The 18678-nt window shown below is 43.3% G+C and overlaps 1 protein-coding gene across 1 annotated transcript; it reads right to left on the bottom strand.

Moving 5' to 3' along the window:
• Window positions 1-2404: 2404 nt before the first annotated feature.
• On the bottom strand, window positions 2405-9381 carry LOC123078517 (probable receptor-like protein kinase At2g42960). Its single transcript, XM_044501053.1, has 9 exons — window positions 9291-9381; window positions 7564-7621; window positions 6512-7183; window positions 6291-6395; window positions 4797-4919; window positions 4547-4717; window positions 4265-4394; window positions 3921-4130; window positions 2405-2992 (listed from the first exon to the last, which is right to left on the bottom strand). Exons 1-9 carry the CDS (start codon window positions 9379-9381, stop codon window positions 2405-2407), a joined length of 2148 nt encoding a protein of 715 aa, XP_044356988.1.
• Window positions 9382-18678: the final 9297 nt, after the last annotated feature.

Here is an 18678-nt window from a genome sequence, read left to right as displayed (position 1 = left end):
CACGCCATTAAATACATCCCACTAAAGCTAAAAGGACTAGCTCGGCACTGGTTAAACAGTCTGCCTGAAAATTCCATAGGCAGCTGGGAGGACTTGGAAGAAACCTTCCTTGGCAACTTCCAAGGAACATATGTCCGGCCACTGGATGCCGATGACCTAAGACACATTGTCCAGCAGCCCGGAGAGTTGGCCAGGGAGCTCTGGACTCGGTTCTTAGTAAAAAAGAACCAAATCGTCGACTGTCCGGACGCGGAAGCCCTTGCGGCCTTCAAACACAGCGTCCGGGACGAATGGCTGACACGCCACCTCAGCCAAGAAGGACCTAAATTCATGAAAGCCCTCACTGCTCTGATGACCCACTTTTGCGCGGGGGAAGACAACTGGCTCGCTTGCAGAAGCAACAGTGCTAGCGACCCGGGCACTTCCGAAATCCGAGACGGTAACGGCAAGCCACCACGAAGCAAATACAACAGTCGCAATGATAACGAAAGATCACGCGACGCAGCGGTCAACGCCGGATTCAGCAATCCCAAGCCCGGTCAGCGGACGAAGCCATTCAAGGTGAATCGCGACGAACCATCCAACCTGGACAGGATATTGGACCGACCCTGCCAGATTCATGGCCACCCCGATAAACCAGCCAATCATACTAACAGAAACTGCTGGGTCCTTAAGCAAGCCGGCAAGCTCAACGCCGAACACAGGGGAAGGAGGCCGCCAAACGACAGGGATGACAGAAAGGTTCACCAATGAAGCAGCAGGGGTAAGAAGCAATCTCCACCGGAGGATCAACTACTCCCAGAACGGAAATAGCAACCCGGCTTCCGCCGCCCACTTCGTACACCCACCAAATTTGTACCGCGCATACATCATTACGCACTCAAGATACCATGGGCATTGGCGGAAGCACAATACAGACAACCTGCAAACACCCCAGTAACATTTTTTTATTTATTTTCCCTTTTATTTTTTCTTCCTTGGCTATCCTTTAAAAACAGATGACGAACAGGATAAACGTCGGAACTGGCTCTATCGGAGTCCGGATCCGTATACTCACCTAAGGGGCTATTTCCATCAAGGATTCCCCCCACCGAGGACGGGCGGCGCAAACGTGCGATAGGAGGTCCAAAATAAATTTTGGTAGACCACACTCTCTATTTCTCGAGCCTGTACTATGCCTATTCCTCCGCCTCCAACCCCGAGCATGTCCAATAGCCGGGAGGATGGCTTTTATATATATCATAAGTAATCATTGGCATACCGCTCAGTTCCCAGTAAAACATATCCGAACTAATCATCCATGTTGTCTCGCCATGGAATATGGCTGCCACGTTTGCTTCACAAATATACCCTGGTATAAACTGCCAGGGGCTCGGTATGGGAACAAATGAGTTGCCAGCAAAAGCCCGAACAGCTCTACAGCGCACTTCGGCGTCGCAAGTTTGGCCTTATATGCATCAGCTCCGAATCATTGTCTTGGGTCAATAGTTGGGTTGCCCGGCTCCTGTGCTTGCTACCCTATGTTCCGCTCTATCGGCTAGGGTAGTAAAGGGAGAACTACTGCGATTGTGCCCTGGTCTAAACCGGATGAGCACCTCAGTAGAGAAAGCCGAAAACTGACTGTCATGATGCGGCGAGAGCTGGTCAACCACTTGACGACTTCTTGGAATCTTTAGCGATTCTCCGTGTAACATGAGGGATCTTTTTCAAGATCAAAAATGTAAGGCACCCTATGCCGCATACATACCAGGGGCTATGTCGTAGCCCCACAATAAAACTCCTATGGCTAAGTGAAAGCGTTAACGCCCTATAGTCCGATTGCCTGGTTCGCCGCATTATCACCTCCTTCAGGGACCAAGACGTTGGATAAAGAGTGATCAAATGCTTTTCCGAACACCCCCGTACTTCCTACGAGGGGGCTGAAGCCGACGACTGGAAAACTTTCAGTTTATATAAAAAACGGCCGCACAGGAGGAATTCAAACTTTCAAGCAAAAACATATAAATAGATTAACTATAAAATTGTCTTTTACAATTATCTTACACTTCACTCGAACATTATGTCTTTCGAGCATTGGCCCTCTATCAAGCGGGTGGCCCCTAGGACGTCTTCAAAATAATGCTCCGGTTCCGGACGGTCCCTGCCTTTGGGTGGACTCTTCGTCGCAACATCGACGGCCTTCATCTTCCCCCAGAATGTCTTGACTCGGGCGAAGGCCATCCGTGCACCCTCAATGCACGTTGACCGCTTCACAGCATCGATACGCGGCACCGCGTCAACAAGCTTCTGCACCAAACCGAAATAGCTATTCCGTGCAGGCTCGGTTGGCCACAACCGGATTATGACATCCTTCATGGCAGCACCGGATATCCTATGAAGTTCGGCCCATTGGGACATCTGTTCATTAAGCAGCAGAGGGCGCTTTAACGCGCCAAACTGTGACCCCCCCACCGCCTTCGAAGATGATGTTCTCGATGATGAAACAGTTGGCCGTTTTGTCATCACCGGCGGCCGGCACTCTGTCAAACAGGTTGCAGGCGCCGGGAAGCATGTTGGCTGGTATCTCCCGCGGGCGTTTCCTCGCCCCTCCGGAGGATGATGCACCGGCCACCTCTGTGGCGTTGAGGTCGAAGGCCATGGGCGCGGCCGCGGGCATGGGCGGAGCCACCACGCTCATCTCCGGCAAGCATTCCCCGAAGAAGCGGAAGGCTTGCGGATAGACATGGAAGTCGGGAATCGGCTGTGTGGCAGACGTGCGGGGCGACTCTAGCAGCACCATCCGAAGAAATGCCGACGAGCACATGCTGGCCGCGGCCACGGCGACGCTGACGAGCCCGTGCTGGCCAGGGTTTAACCCTACGTAGAGCAAGGCCTCCCTCGTTGTTGTGGCGACTCGGGCATTGCTTTCCTCCTGTTGTGCGGCGGCGGAGAGGGCGGCGACGGCCGCTGCTTCGAGCTTTGGCGCGTGCCTCCGACCCTTCCTCTTGGCCGGCTGCACGGCCCGTTCCTCAGGCGTCAGCTACTTCTTGGGCGGCGCCGCAGTCTTGCGTGGCGCGCTGGGCTTGCCTTTGGCGGAGGCGACGAAGGTGAGGCCGGACAAGGCGAGGGATGCGAGGCCGACGACGGCATTGAGGGTCGGCGTGTCGTCCATGGCGAGCGGTTGGGAGCGCGTGCGGGCGGAAGTGTTTTGGGAAAGTGGAGGAAAATGATGGTCGTTGTGCCACCGACTGGCGGGCCAAGGGGAGGAGTAGGCGCACGTCGCGCGCGACCGCTTCATGTCCGCGCCAACGCAAATGAGGCCAAAATTTGAGCCAGGAATGAGTCGTCGGGCGGACGAAAAGCAGATGTCCGTTCGTTTGGGTGGCGCGTTGGGCTGACTTTTGTGTCCGTTTTGACCAAACGGACACGCGCGGACGAAATGGGTCGGCACGTTGGAGTTGCTCTAAGGACTTGATCAACTAAAAAATAGATAAATACAAATGTACTGGCAAACAAGTTCTCGCTACCCAGTACTATCAGCCTACTTGCTGTACATTTCGAAAATTCATATGCTGTTTCAGCGACTTTTGGAAGGTCAAAGTCGCGATCAGGAATTACTCTTGTGGAATGTGGATTCCCACCATAGTAATCTACCATCCAGTAAGATCATAAGCAGAAGGCTTATTTGATCTTCATTTTTTCCCAGCGAAAGCTTTATTTACATTTTACGTCCCAGATGATACTCCTTACCGCAAGCAATTCCAACACACGCGGCTTTGCCTTGGACTGCTAATCCAGGTCAGGTGTCTCCACCATCGACATGCGCCGGCCGGCTCTTCCTCCGTTCCTTCAGTGACATCAGACATGAGAGTTCAGACTATTGCAATTTGACACTTAACACATAGAGTAGTAATAAAGTAGAGACAGTACTCAGTACAAACCTCCCGTGATAGCCCATCCTCTGCTTCGAGCATACGAACGGCCTGACCCATAGTAGGCCTTCTGCCAGCAACGGGGTCTACACACTTGAGCGCGACTAGGAGAGCACGCTTGAGAGCCTGTTTAGTTGGTTTAGCCTCCATTTCAGGATCAACCACCTCCTCTGCTTTCCTGCTGCCAACCATCTGTTTAAGCCACTCCACCATATGGACCTGCAGGGTATCCATATCAGCATATCTTTCCCCAATTAAAAACCACAAGATTTGGAAAGAAACATGAGTGACCACTAGGTATATATGTTTGAGGCATGCATGGCCGCTACAGGGTTGGTTCTGTGCGTGCTCACCTCATTGGCAGGCCGGCTGTAGTTAACAGGATCCCTTCCAGTCACCGCTTCCAAGAGTAGTACCCCAAAACTGTACACGTCGCTCTTTTCATTTAGCAGTCCAGTATTTACGTATTCAGGGGCTACATAGCTGAAAACAATGCAACCGAGTTAATAGATTGTTACCTTATCAATTCCTAATGGATAATTCAACTCAGGGAAATGGGTTCACTGGATATCAATGTTTCTCCAGTTTCTGCAACTCAGTGGGGAAAAAATGGGAGCATGACAATAAGAGCTTACCCAAAAGTCCCCATAACTCGAGTAGTTATATGGCTCTTCCCTTCACCCAAGAGCTTAGATAATCCAAAGTCAGAAAGTTTTCCATTGAATTCTTCGTCAATAAGGATATTACTGGATTTGATATCACGGTGAATAACTTTTGGCTCTATGCCTTCATGCAAATAAGCCAGTCTGCCAAGCAGAATGATTTGTTGAAAGAGGACCCAATATAGAAGAAAGACACCAAATTCAAGAAGAGGACATCACTTACGCTTTAGCAATGCCAAGGGTAATTTTTATGCGGGCTTCCCAGGTAAGAACACCTTGTTGACGCATCGCACCATGCAACCACTGTTCTAAGTTGCCGTTGCTGATGTATTCGTAGACAAGCATCCTGCAAGAAGAGTTACTTAATTGTAGTGGCTGCAAATAGTAATTGTTACACAAAGGTACTATATACACCGATCAAGCAAATAGACTTTCATGTGTTCATATGCACTTATATAAACTTTACAAGGTTATACTTGTATTGCCTTAAGAAAACAGACTTAATACCTAAGGAGGAAAAAAATGGATCAACCAGTCACTCCGTGAAATAATTGCGCCTCACATGAGTTGACCTCTGATGGGCGGGTTGGTGCTAGTGCACCAAGACAGTCTTTTCTTATTCATTCCACACCATCTAGATCAGTAAAAGAACATATGGTACAATGGATTATCTTTTAGTGTTATCTGTAGCAATGCTCCTCAGATTATTGGATGATTAAAATTAAACAAGGAAATGTGTGATTGAGACAAGACATCTCGTATAATGGTGAAAAATGTCTTCTATTTCTTGCTAAGAGATCAAGATCATCTCTTAGCTAAGAGAAGGCAAACTCCTTTTTTCCTCGTTCATCATACAATCTACATGGTACTGCCAAGATAACACCATCGTAGATGCCCTAAGGAGATAGGAAGCTATCTACAATATGCCAATACTCAATCCACAATAACATAAGGACATGACTGTGGCAGGCAACTGTTATGAGCAAATATTGGTCATGTAAGATCAATTATGAGCGAAGCAGTATCTTGTCAACTAGGCTCGACTTAATATTAGCAAGACGTGATTCAGACTGCATAAATCAAGCATATACATAAACTTCAAATATATTTTTAGGTAAATGGCGAACTAAAGATGATAATATTACATAAATGTTTCTTGAAACAGCATTGGTACCTGAACTGCATATAAAGTGGATGAATGCTTATCATAAATCTCTTACTAGTTACTAATTCGTAAAATGATTCTAAATGATGCCTTGATACTCATATTCAACATTAAACAACTGAACAACATAATAAGCATCGAGCACACTAAGATAACAACTGAAAACTTTTGTTGATTTTGAGATAGACAACAATGTTGCATATACTATGTGGAGCTAGTGTTGGTATCCGATTATATACAATTTTCCTCAGTAGATTTGAGATGACAAAGTCTGCTAGCTAAACTGTATCAAGATTTTGGTAATTAATGCATTGTACATAAACATTGAAAGCATGCCTTGCAATCATACAAATTGCTATCTACAACTTTTAACTAAAGAACTTAAAAAATAAACTCAAGAGATGTGATGGGAATAAAAGAATAAACATGAAAATATATAGTAATGTAACTATCCGCGAAAGACAAATATATGGGACTACAGCTTGACGAATATTGGTGAATGGAAGAGAAAATAAAAAGTCTGGTTAACAGAGTGTGTAAACAAAGATTCACCTGTGGCTTCCCTCGACACAGTAACCCAGAAGTCGCACCAGATTCTTATGCCTAACATGACCAATGGCCTCAACTTCGACCCTGAACTCTTTCTCTGCCTGGCCCCTGGAAAACCATACGAAGATTTCAGAGAAGTCAATAATATATTACTCAAGGCATGTAATTTTGTGGTCTATAAGAAGTTATTCTTTATGGTAAGAATCAATGTTAATGTCTCTTACAGGTTATTAAAAAGTTTTTTGATTGCAACATCAGTTCCATTTATAAGACGGCCATGATAAACAACCCCATATCCGCCCTCTCCAATGATATGCTCATTAGAGAACCCATTTGTTGAATGCTCCAACTCTCTGAGAGTATACCAATGACCCAAACCCAGGTGAGAGAACTCTGGGAGACCAGCTCGAGGAGACATGGACATGGTGGCACACTGAGAGTACTCCCTCTTATCATATGCTGAACTGCCTTCATCACCAGAGTATAACTCCTGGGCCCTATCATATTGGTGCGAGCTGCACTCAATCAAATTATGATCATCACTTGATTTGCTCGTAATCAAGTGAGCGAACATTTTCCCCGATTCTTTCTCTGGATCTCTCTCCTTCACTGGAAAGATGTGACTTTCTGGGGCACTGATGTTCTCCACGAAAGCTCGGCTACCAACTTCATCTACTGCAATCTCTTTGGTTACATCTGGGATTTCAGGCTCAGCAATATCATGATGATTCCCTCGTCTCCTCCAGTATACCAACAGGAAGCATATGAGGCCTAGGACAAACAGAATTGCAGCCCAAATGCTTATGCCAAGCACAACCCATAGTCTCAAACCAAAAGGCGGGGTCCTGGACAATAACTCCACCCGTAAGTTTTCACTTGTTGACATTTTGATTTCCCTGCAACCAGGACACACTTCAGCATTAGGTCATCCTTGCTGCACATCTTCAGAAATAATAGGACTGCGGTGATATTTTTAGACATAAACAAATAAAGAGATTGAATAATAAATTGGTAACAACACATAAAGCCATTATCAAGGTTACCAAAAAGAGAATTAAATGGCTAGTTACATAAAGGTTATTCAAGTAAATCACACAAGAATGGCTTTACTAGAAACCAAGAAGTGCTGATGGCACTCCAGAAAAAAATTGAATACAGTACTAACATAATCTCTTCACTAAAATGTAACAAAATAGCACAAGATCATGTAGAGATCCCTGCCTTCAATGATTATAGCATTATACGAGAATTAAACACCGAGTTACAGATTGTTTACCTGACCGACAACTGGACAGTCACTTGCAGCTCATAGACCAGACCAGCAACATAAAAACCTAATTCAACATCGATAAGAATGTTAAAAGAAGATTATCTACAGAATTCAGGAAGTCCAAACGACCAATTTATTCATAATGTATAAGACAAACAGCCGTTATAAGCAATTGATTGGTCTCTGAGTGCAATTAACATCGCAAATGCTAAAAATCTGACGCCGGATTTATAGGCATGGCAAATCAAACATTTTTCATGGCAATTTATACTGGTGCAAGGATGGCAAATTTAGTTTGCAAGCATGGCAATTTCCTGGAAAAAAAATGAACCGAGGCGGATTTGCCATGCTCGCCAACTAGACTTGCCATCCTCTGCAAACACAAGTTACACAACTTGCCATGAAAATGCCTAAAAATCTGACGTTCGCTGGATACTCGGGTCCATTAACATTAGCTCCAAAGCTCAAACATATCATACTCATTTTATGAAGCAACCTTGAGTACGTGATGTTTCCCAGGGTACTGACAATACATTGACAAATCAAAAGAACACACAAAAACTCTATATATCATGATCAAGAAAGAAGAGACGATCCAACTTTCATAGGGCACAGACTGGAAGCAGAGATGGGGAAGTCCAGTTTATAGATAGAGGGTGATAAAGACTAGCAGCTTGGGTTCAATTATGAGCGACATTCATCCAAGAGTACCAAGAAACTATTAACTCGGTTTCATCAAAAAGAAACTATTAACTCGGCTCATCTACTTCGAGTAAACACCCTGAACACATTAACACTGACTAAATCTGGGGCAAATAGCTCCGGTGCCTTCCATGGGAGCACCATGTGAGTCACGCAGCACGTATCTTTTTGATGCGAGCCTTGGTAGGCAAACACACAAGCAACTCGCCTGCACTCTCACACACAGCCTGAAAACTACAGGCATCTTATATCTTATCAACCATGCTCACCTGGGCATCATCAAGCGGGCCAAGAACGGGCAGAGGAGGCCGAACCCAGAGTCGGCAACCCGTCCGCCACCCCACCGCCCGCGCTCACGGAGACCACCATTCGGCCCCGCCACCCCTGGTACTCCTATACCCTACTCGAGAGGTGGAGAGATCGAAGTGGCCGAGGCCAGCCAGCAAGTCGAGTCTTGGTTGAGGCGAGGAGATTTCTCTTGGTTGGTGAGGTGCCTCTCTTCCTTCCTGGTCCGGCACACGCTTGTTGGTTTCTTTCGGCCGGGTGTCTGTGCCTAGAGTAGCACTGGAATTTAGTACTACTAGTACCACCAGCTCGTTTTCTTTTTTCTTGGTTGGATTTTGGTGAGCTGTATCCGGATCAGCTTGTCTGCCGAATTAAAACGCCAAAATAGATGAAAATTTCTTCTGTGAATGAAAAAAACTAAGGCTAGATGCATGAAATGAGACTAGTCTACACTTGTGAAATAAGGAGTACCAATATTTTCTGTGAACGTGTGCAATCGTGACCAAGTTGTTCGGTCAGGAATATCTTGCTAGGTTGGGCTCCCTTCCTTGGCTAGGCATTATCCTCCTCCTCCTTTGCTTTACAACTCCCACTGATTATAAGTGAAAGAAAAGCAGGGGCGCACTCGTGTAAAGATGGTAGCGGCTTTGGGGTTCATCGACCTGTGCTGTATTGCCCTCCTTTCCTTTCCTTTCCTTGAGGTCGAAGAAACCAAAAGAAGATGGCGCATGTACGTACGTACGTACGTTCGCTCTGTGTGAACTGTGAAGGAACCAACCTACTCCCGCGTGTCATGTCACCTTGTGTTTCTCGCCAAAGAAGAACAAATATAACCATGGTGCGGGGAATTCTAACGAGTGCAAGACAAAAGCTGGTGAACGGTACGTACCAATGGGTAGATATCTGTAGCTTTCCCGTGACAAATCCCTCAAAAAAAAAAAAAAGCTTTCCCGTGACAAACCAAAGAGCGCCCGCTGCATTTTCATGTGACGAGATCTGGATGAGCGACCGTGTGTGTGTCGGACCCACCACGGTCCACGGGCCTCCGACCGTGAACTCCCCTGCCGAACATTTTAGCAGCCTGTTAAAAAACAATTGCTTGTTTCAAAATATAAAATAAAAAAAAGATTTTGACACGCAAGTACTCCTTCCGTAAAGAAACATAAGCTTTTAGATCACTACTTTATATTTCCTTACATAGGGAGTGCCGACCAGTAGTGCGGCGGATTTTCTTTCCGGCGGCTCTGGTCATTGTGGGCTTTTAAATTCAGTGCAAAACTTGGTTTTATGCTTATGCTGCCATTTCATGTAATCGGTGTTAGTTAATGTATACCGCACTAATTAGGTGTAGAATTGGGTGCCCTCAAAGCAGCTCTAGTAGTCTATTATAAATTTGGGAGTGAAATACGCTGCTACTCCATTAACTGAAACTGGTTGCATGCTTTAGTCCAACAACTCAGAAATTGATCAATTTAGAACATAAACTCGTTAATTTAATCAAACTAATGTGCAATGCATGTTAATATTAGTCAAGATAATAATTACATTGCTTATTAATATTAGGCAAGATATAAACTACATATTAATATTAGGTAGGATATAATTACTTGGTTAATTAGTGGAGGGTGCTTAAATGTGTTTAGTGCTAAAAACCGGAGTGACGTATACCGTTGGATAGATGTGGTTGAACGGATGAGATTTATTGGATCTCTGCAACTCACTCTTTTTATATTGGTATATAGATATAGATATAGATAAGACTAAAACAGATTTGGAAGAAAAAACGACCACGTGGTTGCCACCTCAGTCTATGTTTGATGGCTCGTAAATTGACTAATTTTTGCATGGGTCCTTTTGTAACAGCGCTAGCTTCCTTGTTAGGTGGCTTTAAAACACTAAAGAAAAAACTAAAGGCCACACTGTTAGATAAAACGAGAATAAACAAGACACGAGACATGGATTTTTACATGAAAACCTTTGCGGGAGAAAATCATGGACGCATGAAGACGTAATCATTATGATGGAGGAGTATTACAAGCACGAGACAACGGACCGTCATTAGGTGCGACTAAATAGGGTATATATGAGGGCAATACATGAGAGTCCTTGAAGAACAAGTAAACGAGTTGTACTCGTACGCGTCAACGTCAATGCAACGCCCACACCGTTTGTACTACGTCTAGTCTAACATGGTAGAATTTGAATCACAATTTAACAATCTCCACCTTGAGCCAAATTCCCTCCACGTTGAAGAAAATAAATAACTCCATCCAAATCAACATAAAGGCCTTGTGCGTCAAAGTCCATAGGACTAGTGAGAACTAACAACTAAGTCTGAGCAAAGCTCAAACTTTTGCTCAGACTTAGTGGTAGGAACTGGCTTTGTCATCATATCAGTAGGATTATCATGCGTACTTATCTTGCATACCTTCAAATATCCTCAGCAATAACATCTCCAATATAGTGAAATCTGACATCAATGTGCTTTGTTCTCTCATAATACATTGGATTCTTTGTAAGACATATAGCACTTTGACTGTCAGAAAATATGGTAGAGCAAGATGAATCTCCACAAAGCTCAGTATACAAACCTCTCCACCAAATAGCTTCTTTGCATGCCTCAGAAATAGCCATATACGCGGCATTAGTAGTGGAACATATTGGAGATATGCCCTAGAGGCAATCATGTATGATGATATTTCCTATGTGTTTATGAATAAAGATAGTCCTCGGACGTTATCAATGATGTGTATCAGCAAGTACGTGACTTGTTTGTGGGACTATACAATTTATGATGACTGTCCTAAAAGGTCCCTAATCGAAAGGATGGTGTGGACGCGCAACCGACTAGACTAGCATATGACACGGTGAATGGCTCGGTCTCACTAGCCATGGAGCATTGGATGCTAGCCCGATAATATGGACACGGAAGGATCTAGTCAGATTCGACGTAGTTGGATCCGAGTCGAGATAAGGTCCAAGTCGGACAGACCCAACTATTAGACGCAGCGATATGTCATCTGTGAGTCTCTAGTACAACATATATTCTATGTCCTAAGACCTGAGCTAGCACATGTACTCGGGATGGTGACAGGTCTGCTTTGGGACGACCAAACGCTACTCTGTGATTGGGTTAGTTACAAAGGTAGGTTTCGGGCTTGTCCAGACCTATGTTGCGGGACATGGTCGAGCAAGAAGGAATTTGCCCCTCCGATCAGGAGAGATATACTCTGGGGCCCTCGTGTGATCCGACCAAGACAAACATGGCATGCAACAAGGATTATGATATAATCCGGTTTGTGGTCGGCATCACTGGAACGAGAAAGAGGTTGGGCTAGCACAAGGATGACAGTAATCTCCTTGAGCCTGACAACATATATCGTGTGGCAAAGGGAATATAAGTGTGATGTACAGGTTCGCCTAACCAGCTTCATCGGACACTTGGAGTCGGCACGCTTTGCTAGAGGCCGCTACCAACTACCCGAGTAGGATGCGATCTGAGTGGCGACCAAGTGAACGAGAAACTAAGGGGTCGCAGCTTAAGGGAAAGAACCTATGAGGTCGGATCTGACTCCATGAGTCAGGTGTGATCCTACTCAGACTCGGATCCAGGTCGAACAGACTTTGGACATTAGGGTCCGTGCGAGGCCCAAGTGTTGAGCCCGCGACGGATGCCTATATATAGTGGAGGTGTGGCACACTCTTTTGGTTGATTGCTTTGGCGCTGTCATTAGGGCTTTGCATGTGTTGCGAATAGCCACCTCCTCCCGTTATCGACTATGTGATCGAACCTAGCAGTCCTCCGCACAGTGTTCCTCCTGCACATGCAGATATCGTTAGAGGCGGTGCACCCGCGTAGCTCCGGCGAACTTGCACGTGGGATCCGACGACCGGCTATTCAAGGGAGATCGAACGAGGAGGAGACGATCCACGCGGACGCGCTGCCCCAACTCTTCTTCCGCTGCACGGCACTGCGCGTACAATGGTAACGATCTGTGATCCATCTCTCGTAGCATGTTCTTGGTTGTTCTATGCGTAGATTTTTTTTACTTTGCATTCGACGCACTCTACCGTAGAACCCAACAGTGGTATCAAAGCCTCTGCTATAGGATCTAGATTCAGATCTCATGCATATTGAAGGAAATATGCCCTGGAGGCAATAATAAAGTTGTTATTTATATTTCCTTATATCATGATAAATGTTTATTATTCATGCTAGAATTGTATTAACCGGAAACTTGATACATGTGTGGATACATAGACAAAACACCGTGTTCCTGGTAAGCCTCTACTAGACTAGCTCGTTAATCAAAAATGGTTAAGTTTCCTAACCATGGACATGTGTTGTCATTTAATTTGATGAACGGGATCACATCATTAGGAGAATGATGCGATGGACAAGACCCATCTGTTAGCTTAGCATAATGATCGTTAAGTTTTATTGCTATTGCTTTCTTCATGTCATATACATATTCCTTTGACTATGAGATTATGCAACTCCTAGATACCGGAGGAATACCTTGTGTGCTATCAAACGTCACAACGTAACTGGGTGATTATAAAGATGCTCTACAGGTATCTCCGAAGGTGTTTGTTGGGTTGGTATAGATCGAGATTAGGATTTGTCACTCCGAGTATCGAAGAGGTATTTGTGGGCGCTCTCGGTAATGCACATCATAATAAGCCTTGCAAGTAATGTGACTAATGAGTTAGTTGCGGGATGATGTATTACGGAACGAGTAAAGAGACTTGCTGGTAACGAGATTGAACTAGGTATGAAGATACCGACGATTGAATCTCGGATAAGTAACATACCGATGACAAAGGGAATAATGTATGTTGTCATTGCAGTACGACCGATAAAGATCTTCGTAGAATATGTAGGAACCAATATGAGCATTGATACGTCTCCAACGTATCTATATTTTTTTATTCTTCCATGCTATATTATATTCTGTTTTGGATGTTTAATGGGCTTTATTATACACTTTTATATTATTTTTGGGACTAACCTATTAATCGGAGGCCCAACCCAAATTGCTGTTTTTTGCCTATTTGAGTGTTTCGAAGGAAAAGGATATCAAACGGAGTCCAAACGGAATGAAACCTTCGGGAACATGATTTTCGGAACAAACGTGATCCAGAGGACTTGGAGTCTATGTAAAGAAATCAATGAGGAAGGCACGAGGTAGGGGGCGTGCCCACCTCCCCCAGGCGCGCCCTCCACCCTCGTGGGCCCCTCGTTGCTCCACCGACGTACTTCTTCCTCCTATATATACCCATATACCCTGGAAACATCATATACGGAGCCAAAACCCTTTTTCCACCACCGCAACCTTCTATACCCGTGAGATCCCATCTTGGGGCCTTTTCCGGCGCTCCGCCGGAGGGGGCATTGATCACGGAGGGCTTCTACATCAACACCATAGCCTCTCCGATGATGTGTGAGTAGTTTACCTCAGACCTTCGGGTCCATAGTTATTAGCTAGATGGCTTCTTCTCTCTCTTTGGATCTCAACACAAAGTTCTCCTCGATCTTCTTGGAGATCTATTCGATGTAATCTTCTTTTGCGGTGTCTTTGTCGAGATCCGATGAATTGTGGGTTTATGATCAAGTTTACCTATGAGCAATATTTGAATCTTCTCTGAATTCTTTTATGTATGATTGGTTATCTTTGCAAGTCTCTTCGAATTATCAGTTTGGTTTGGCCTACTAGATTGATCTTTCTTGCAATGGGAGAAGTGCTTAGCTTTGGGTTCAATCTTGCGGTGTCCTTTCCCAGTGACAGCAGGGGCAGCAAGGCACGTATTGTATTGTTGCCATCGAGGATAAAAAGATGGGGTTTATATCATACTGCATGAGTTTATCCCTCTACATCATGTCATCTTACTTAAAGCATTACTCTGTTCTTATGAACTTAATACTCTAGATGCATGCTGGATAGCGGTCGATGTGTGGAGTAATAGTAGTAGATGCAGAATCGTTTCGGTCTACTTGTCACGGGCGTGATGCCTATATACATGATCATACCTAGATATTCTCATAACTATGCTCAATTCTGTCAATTGCTCGACAGTAATTCGTTTGCCCACCGTAATACTTATGCTCTTGAGAGAAGCCACTAGTGAAACCTATGGCCCCGGGTCTATCTTCCATCATATTAATCTTCCAACACTTAGCTATTTTTGTTGCCGTTTATTTTACTTTGCATCTTTATTTCTCTTTATCATAAAAATACCAAAAATATTATCTTATCATATCTATCAGATCTCAATCTCGTAAGTGACCGTGAAGGGATTGACAACCCCTTTATCGCGTTGGTTGCAAGGTTCTTATTTGTTTGTGTAGGTGCGTGGGACTTGAGCGTGATCTCCTACTGGATTGATACCTTGGTTCTCAAAAACTGAGGTAAATACTTACGCTACTTTACTGCATCACCCTTTCCTCTTCAAGGGAAAACCAACGCAATGCTCAAGAGGTAGCAAGAAGGATTTCTGGCGCCGTTGCCGGGGAGATTCGCGCCAAGTCAAGTCAAGATTTGACTCCCAACAACAAGCCATTTTTGGTGCCGTTGCCGAGTCTACGCACAAGTCAAGATATACCAAGTACCCATCACAAAATCTTATTCCTCGCATTACATTATTTGCCATTTACCTCTCGTTTTCCTCTCCCCCACTTCACCCTTGCCGTTTTATTCACCCTTCTCTTGTTCGTCTTTTCTGTTTGCTTTGATGTCTTACTTGGCTCGTTTGCTCGTTTGGTTGGAATAGTTGTTTATTTATTGCTAAACGGAGAACCTAAGATCTATGGATCCTCATCCGCTTTCCAATCTTTTTAAGAGATCCAATTATGATGAACCAATTCCTAGTGATTTGGGTGCTATCTTTATATGGTTTTGCTTGAAATCCGTGAATCTGAAAATTGTGATGAAATTTATGAAGAGATTCACGATAGCTCCTTGAATAAAAAGCATGATTGCAATGATTTTACTATAAATTCTCTTGATGACAATTGTGCTAATAATATGCAAAACCCTAAGCTTGGGGATGCTAGTTTTGCTATGTCTACTACTTGTTGCAATGATCATGATTCGGGTGATTCTTCTTATGATCTTGAAAATTTATTTAAGCCCCATGATGAATATAAGATTGATAATAGTGTTTGCAATATTATTGAAAGTGGGTTTGGAAGAGTGTCAACTTTAGATCCCACATATTTGGAGAATATTCAATCTTATGAAATTTTTGATAAAAGTGGGTTTGGACAGGCCATTACTTTAGTAAATGTTAATCCCACTATTTTGGAAGAGTGTCAACTTCACATGCATGTGGATCGTGTTGAAAATATTTTATGTGATAGCTATTTTGTTGAATTTTCTTATGATCCCACATGTAATTATTATGAGAGAGGAAAATATGGTTGTAGAAAGTTTCATGTTGCTAAATTACCTCTCGTTATGTTGAGATTGCTATTGTATCTTTCCTCTTCCTTGCATATGCTAGTTTTTGCTTGCTATGATAATTTGTTTGCCTATAAGATGCCTATGCATAGGAAGTATGTTATACTTAGATGTGTTTTTCACATGCTATATGATGCTCTCTTTGTGTTTCAATTGCTATGTTTCATGTGAGCATCATTAAATTTATCAATGCCTAGCTAAAAGGCTTTAAAGAAAAGCGCTTGTTGGGAGACAATCCAATATTTTTCCTTGCTGTTATTAAATAAATAATCCATCTAGCTTCTGTTTAGATGTGGTTTTATGTTTTAATTAGTGTTTGTGCCAAGTTAAACCTATAGGATCTTCTTGGATGATAGTTATTTGATCTTGCTGAAAATTCCAGAAACTTTCTGTTCACGAAAACAATTGTTTAAAATCACCAGAACGTGATAAAATATTGATTCCAATTTCAGTATATCAATAAACAAATTGTCTAGGTCTTCCTATTTTGGTAGATTTTTCTGAGTTCCAGAAGTTTGCGTTAGTTACAGATTACTACAGACTGTTCTGTTTTTGACAGATTCTGTTTTTCGTGTGTTGTTTGCTTATTTTGATGAATCTATGGCTATTAAAAGAGTTTATAAACCATATAGAAGTTGGAATACAGTAGTTTTAACACCAATACAAATAAAGAATGAGTTTAATACAGTACCTTGAAGTGGGGTTTTGTTTTCTTTCGCTAACGGAGCTCACGAGATTTTCTGTTGAGTTTTGTGTTGTGAAGTTTTCAAGTTTTGGGTAATGATTTGATGGATTCTGGAACAAGGAGTGGCAAGAGCATAAGCTTGGAGATGCCCACGGCACCCCAAGGTAATCTAAGGACACCAAAAAGCCAAAGCTTGGGATGCCCCGGAACGCATCCCCTCTTTCGTCTTTGTCCGTCGGTAACTTTACTTGGAGCTATATTTTTATTCACCACATGATATGTGTTTTGCTTGGAGCGTCTTGTATGATTTGAGTCTTTGCTTTTTAGTTTACCAGAATCATCCTTGATGTACACACCTTTTGAGAGAGACACACATGATTCGGAATTTATTAGAATACTCTATGTGATTCACTTATATCTATTGAGCTATATAGTTTTTGCTCTAGTGCTTCACTTATATCTTTTAGAGCACAGTGGTGGATTTGTTTTATAGAAACTATTGTTCTCTCATGCTTCACTTATATTAATTTGAGAGTCCTACAAAACAGCATGGTAATTTGCTTTAATCATAAAAATTGGTCCTAATATAATAGGCATCCAAGATTAGTAAAAAAATTCTTATGAGCGTGTTGAATACTATGAGAAGTTTGATGCTTGATAATTGTTTTGATATATGAAGATGGTGATATTAGAGTCATGCTAGTTGATTAGTTGTGAATTTGAGGAATACTTGTGTTAAAGTTTGTGATTCCCGTAGCATGCACGTATGGTGAACCGTTATGTGATGAAGTCGGAGCATGATTTATTTATTGATTGTCTTCCTTATGAGTGGCGGTCGGGGACGAGCGATGGTCTTTTCCTACCAATCTATCCCCCTAGGAGCATGCGCGTAATACTTTGCTTTGATAACTTATAGATTTTTGCTACAAGTATATGAGTTCTTTATGACTAATGTTGAGTCCATGGATTATACGCACTCTCATCCTTCCACCATTGCTAGCCTCTCTAATACCGCACACTTTTCGCCGGTATCATACACCCACCATATACCTTCCTCAAAACAGCCACCATACCTACCTATCATGGCATTTCCATAGCCACTTCGAGATATATTGCCATGCAACTTACCACCGTTCCGTTTACTATGACACGCTCCATCATTGTCATATTGCTTTGCATGATCATGTAGTTGACATCGTATTTGTGGAAAAGCCACCGTTCATAATTCTTTCATACATGTCACTCTTGATTCATTGCATATCCCGGTACACCGCCGGAGGCATTCACATAGAGTCATATTTTGTTCTAAGTATTGAGTTGTAATTCTTGAGTTGTAAGTAAATAAAAGTGTGATGATCATCATTATTAGAGCATTGTCCCAAGTGAGGAAAGGATGATGGAGACTATGATTCCCCCACAAGTCGGGATGAGACTCCAGACGAAAAAAGAGGCCATAAAAAAAGAGAAAAGGCCCAAAAAATGAGAGAAAAAGAGAGAAGGGACAATGCTACTATCCTTTTTCCACACTTGTGCTTCAAAGTAGCACCATGATCTTCATGATAGAGAGTCTCCTATGATATCACTTTCATATACTAGTGGGAATTTTTCATTATAGAACTTGGCTTGTATATTCCAATGATGGGCTTCCTCAAAATGCCCTAGGTCTTCATGAGCAAGCGAGTTGGATGCACACCCACTTAGTTTCTTTTGTTGACTTTCATATACTTATAGCTCTACTGCATTCGTTGCATGGCAATCCCCACTCACTCGCATTGATATCTATTAATGGGCATCTCCATAGCCCGTTGATATGAGACTATCTTCTCTTTTTTGTCTTCTCCACAACCACCATTCTATTCCACATATAGTGCTATGTCCATGGCTCACGCTCACGTATTGCGTGAAGATTGAAAAAGTTTGAGAACACCAAAAGTATGAAACAATTGCTTGGCTTGTCATCGGGGTTGTGCATGATTTAAATATTTTGTG

The sequence above is a fragment of the Triticum aestivum genome, chromosome 3D (genome assembly GCF_018294505.1).
Source record: "Triticum aestivum cultivar Chinese Spring chromosome 3D, IWGSC CS RefSeq v2.1, whole genome shotgun sequence".
In the NCBI taxonomy this organism is placed as follows: domain Eukaryota; kingdom Viridiplantae; phylum Streptophyta; class Magnoliopsida; order Poales; family Poaceae; genus Triticum; species Triticum aestivum.
Note: the sequence above shows the minus strand (reverse complement) of the source record. Positions and strands in the feature narration are given on the sequence as shown.

What these genes read in the sequence shown, in the direction of transcription:
- LOC123078517 (XM_044501053.1), bottom strand. Translation starts at nt 9,381, where the DNA reads ATGGTTATATTTGTTCTTCTTTGGCGAGAAACACAAGGTGACATGACA. An exon ending in ACTGTCCAGTTGTCGGTCAG is followed by an intron (nt 7,184 to 7,563) that starts GTAAACAATCTG and finishes TCCTGGTTGCAG; the next exon opens with GGAAATCAAAATGTCAACAA. An exon ending in ACCCTTGGCATTGCTAAAGC is followed by an intron (nt 4,718 to 4,796) that starts GTAAGTGATGTC and finishes TCTGCTTGGCAG; the next exon opens with ACTGGCTTATTTGCATGAAG.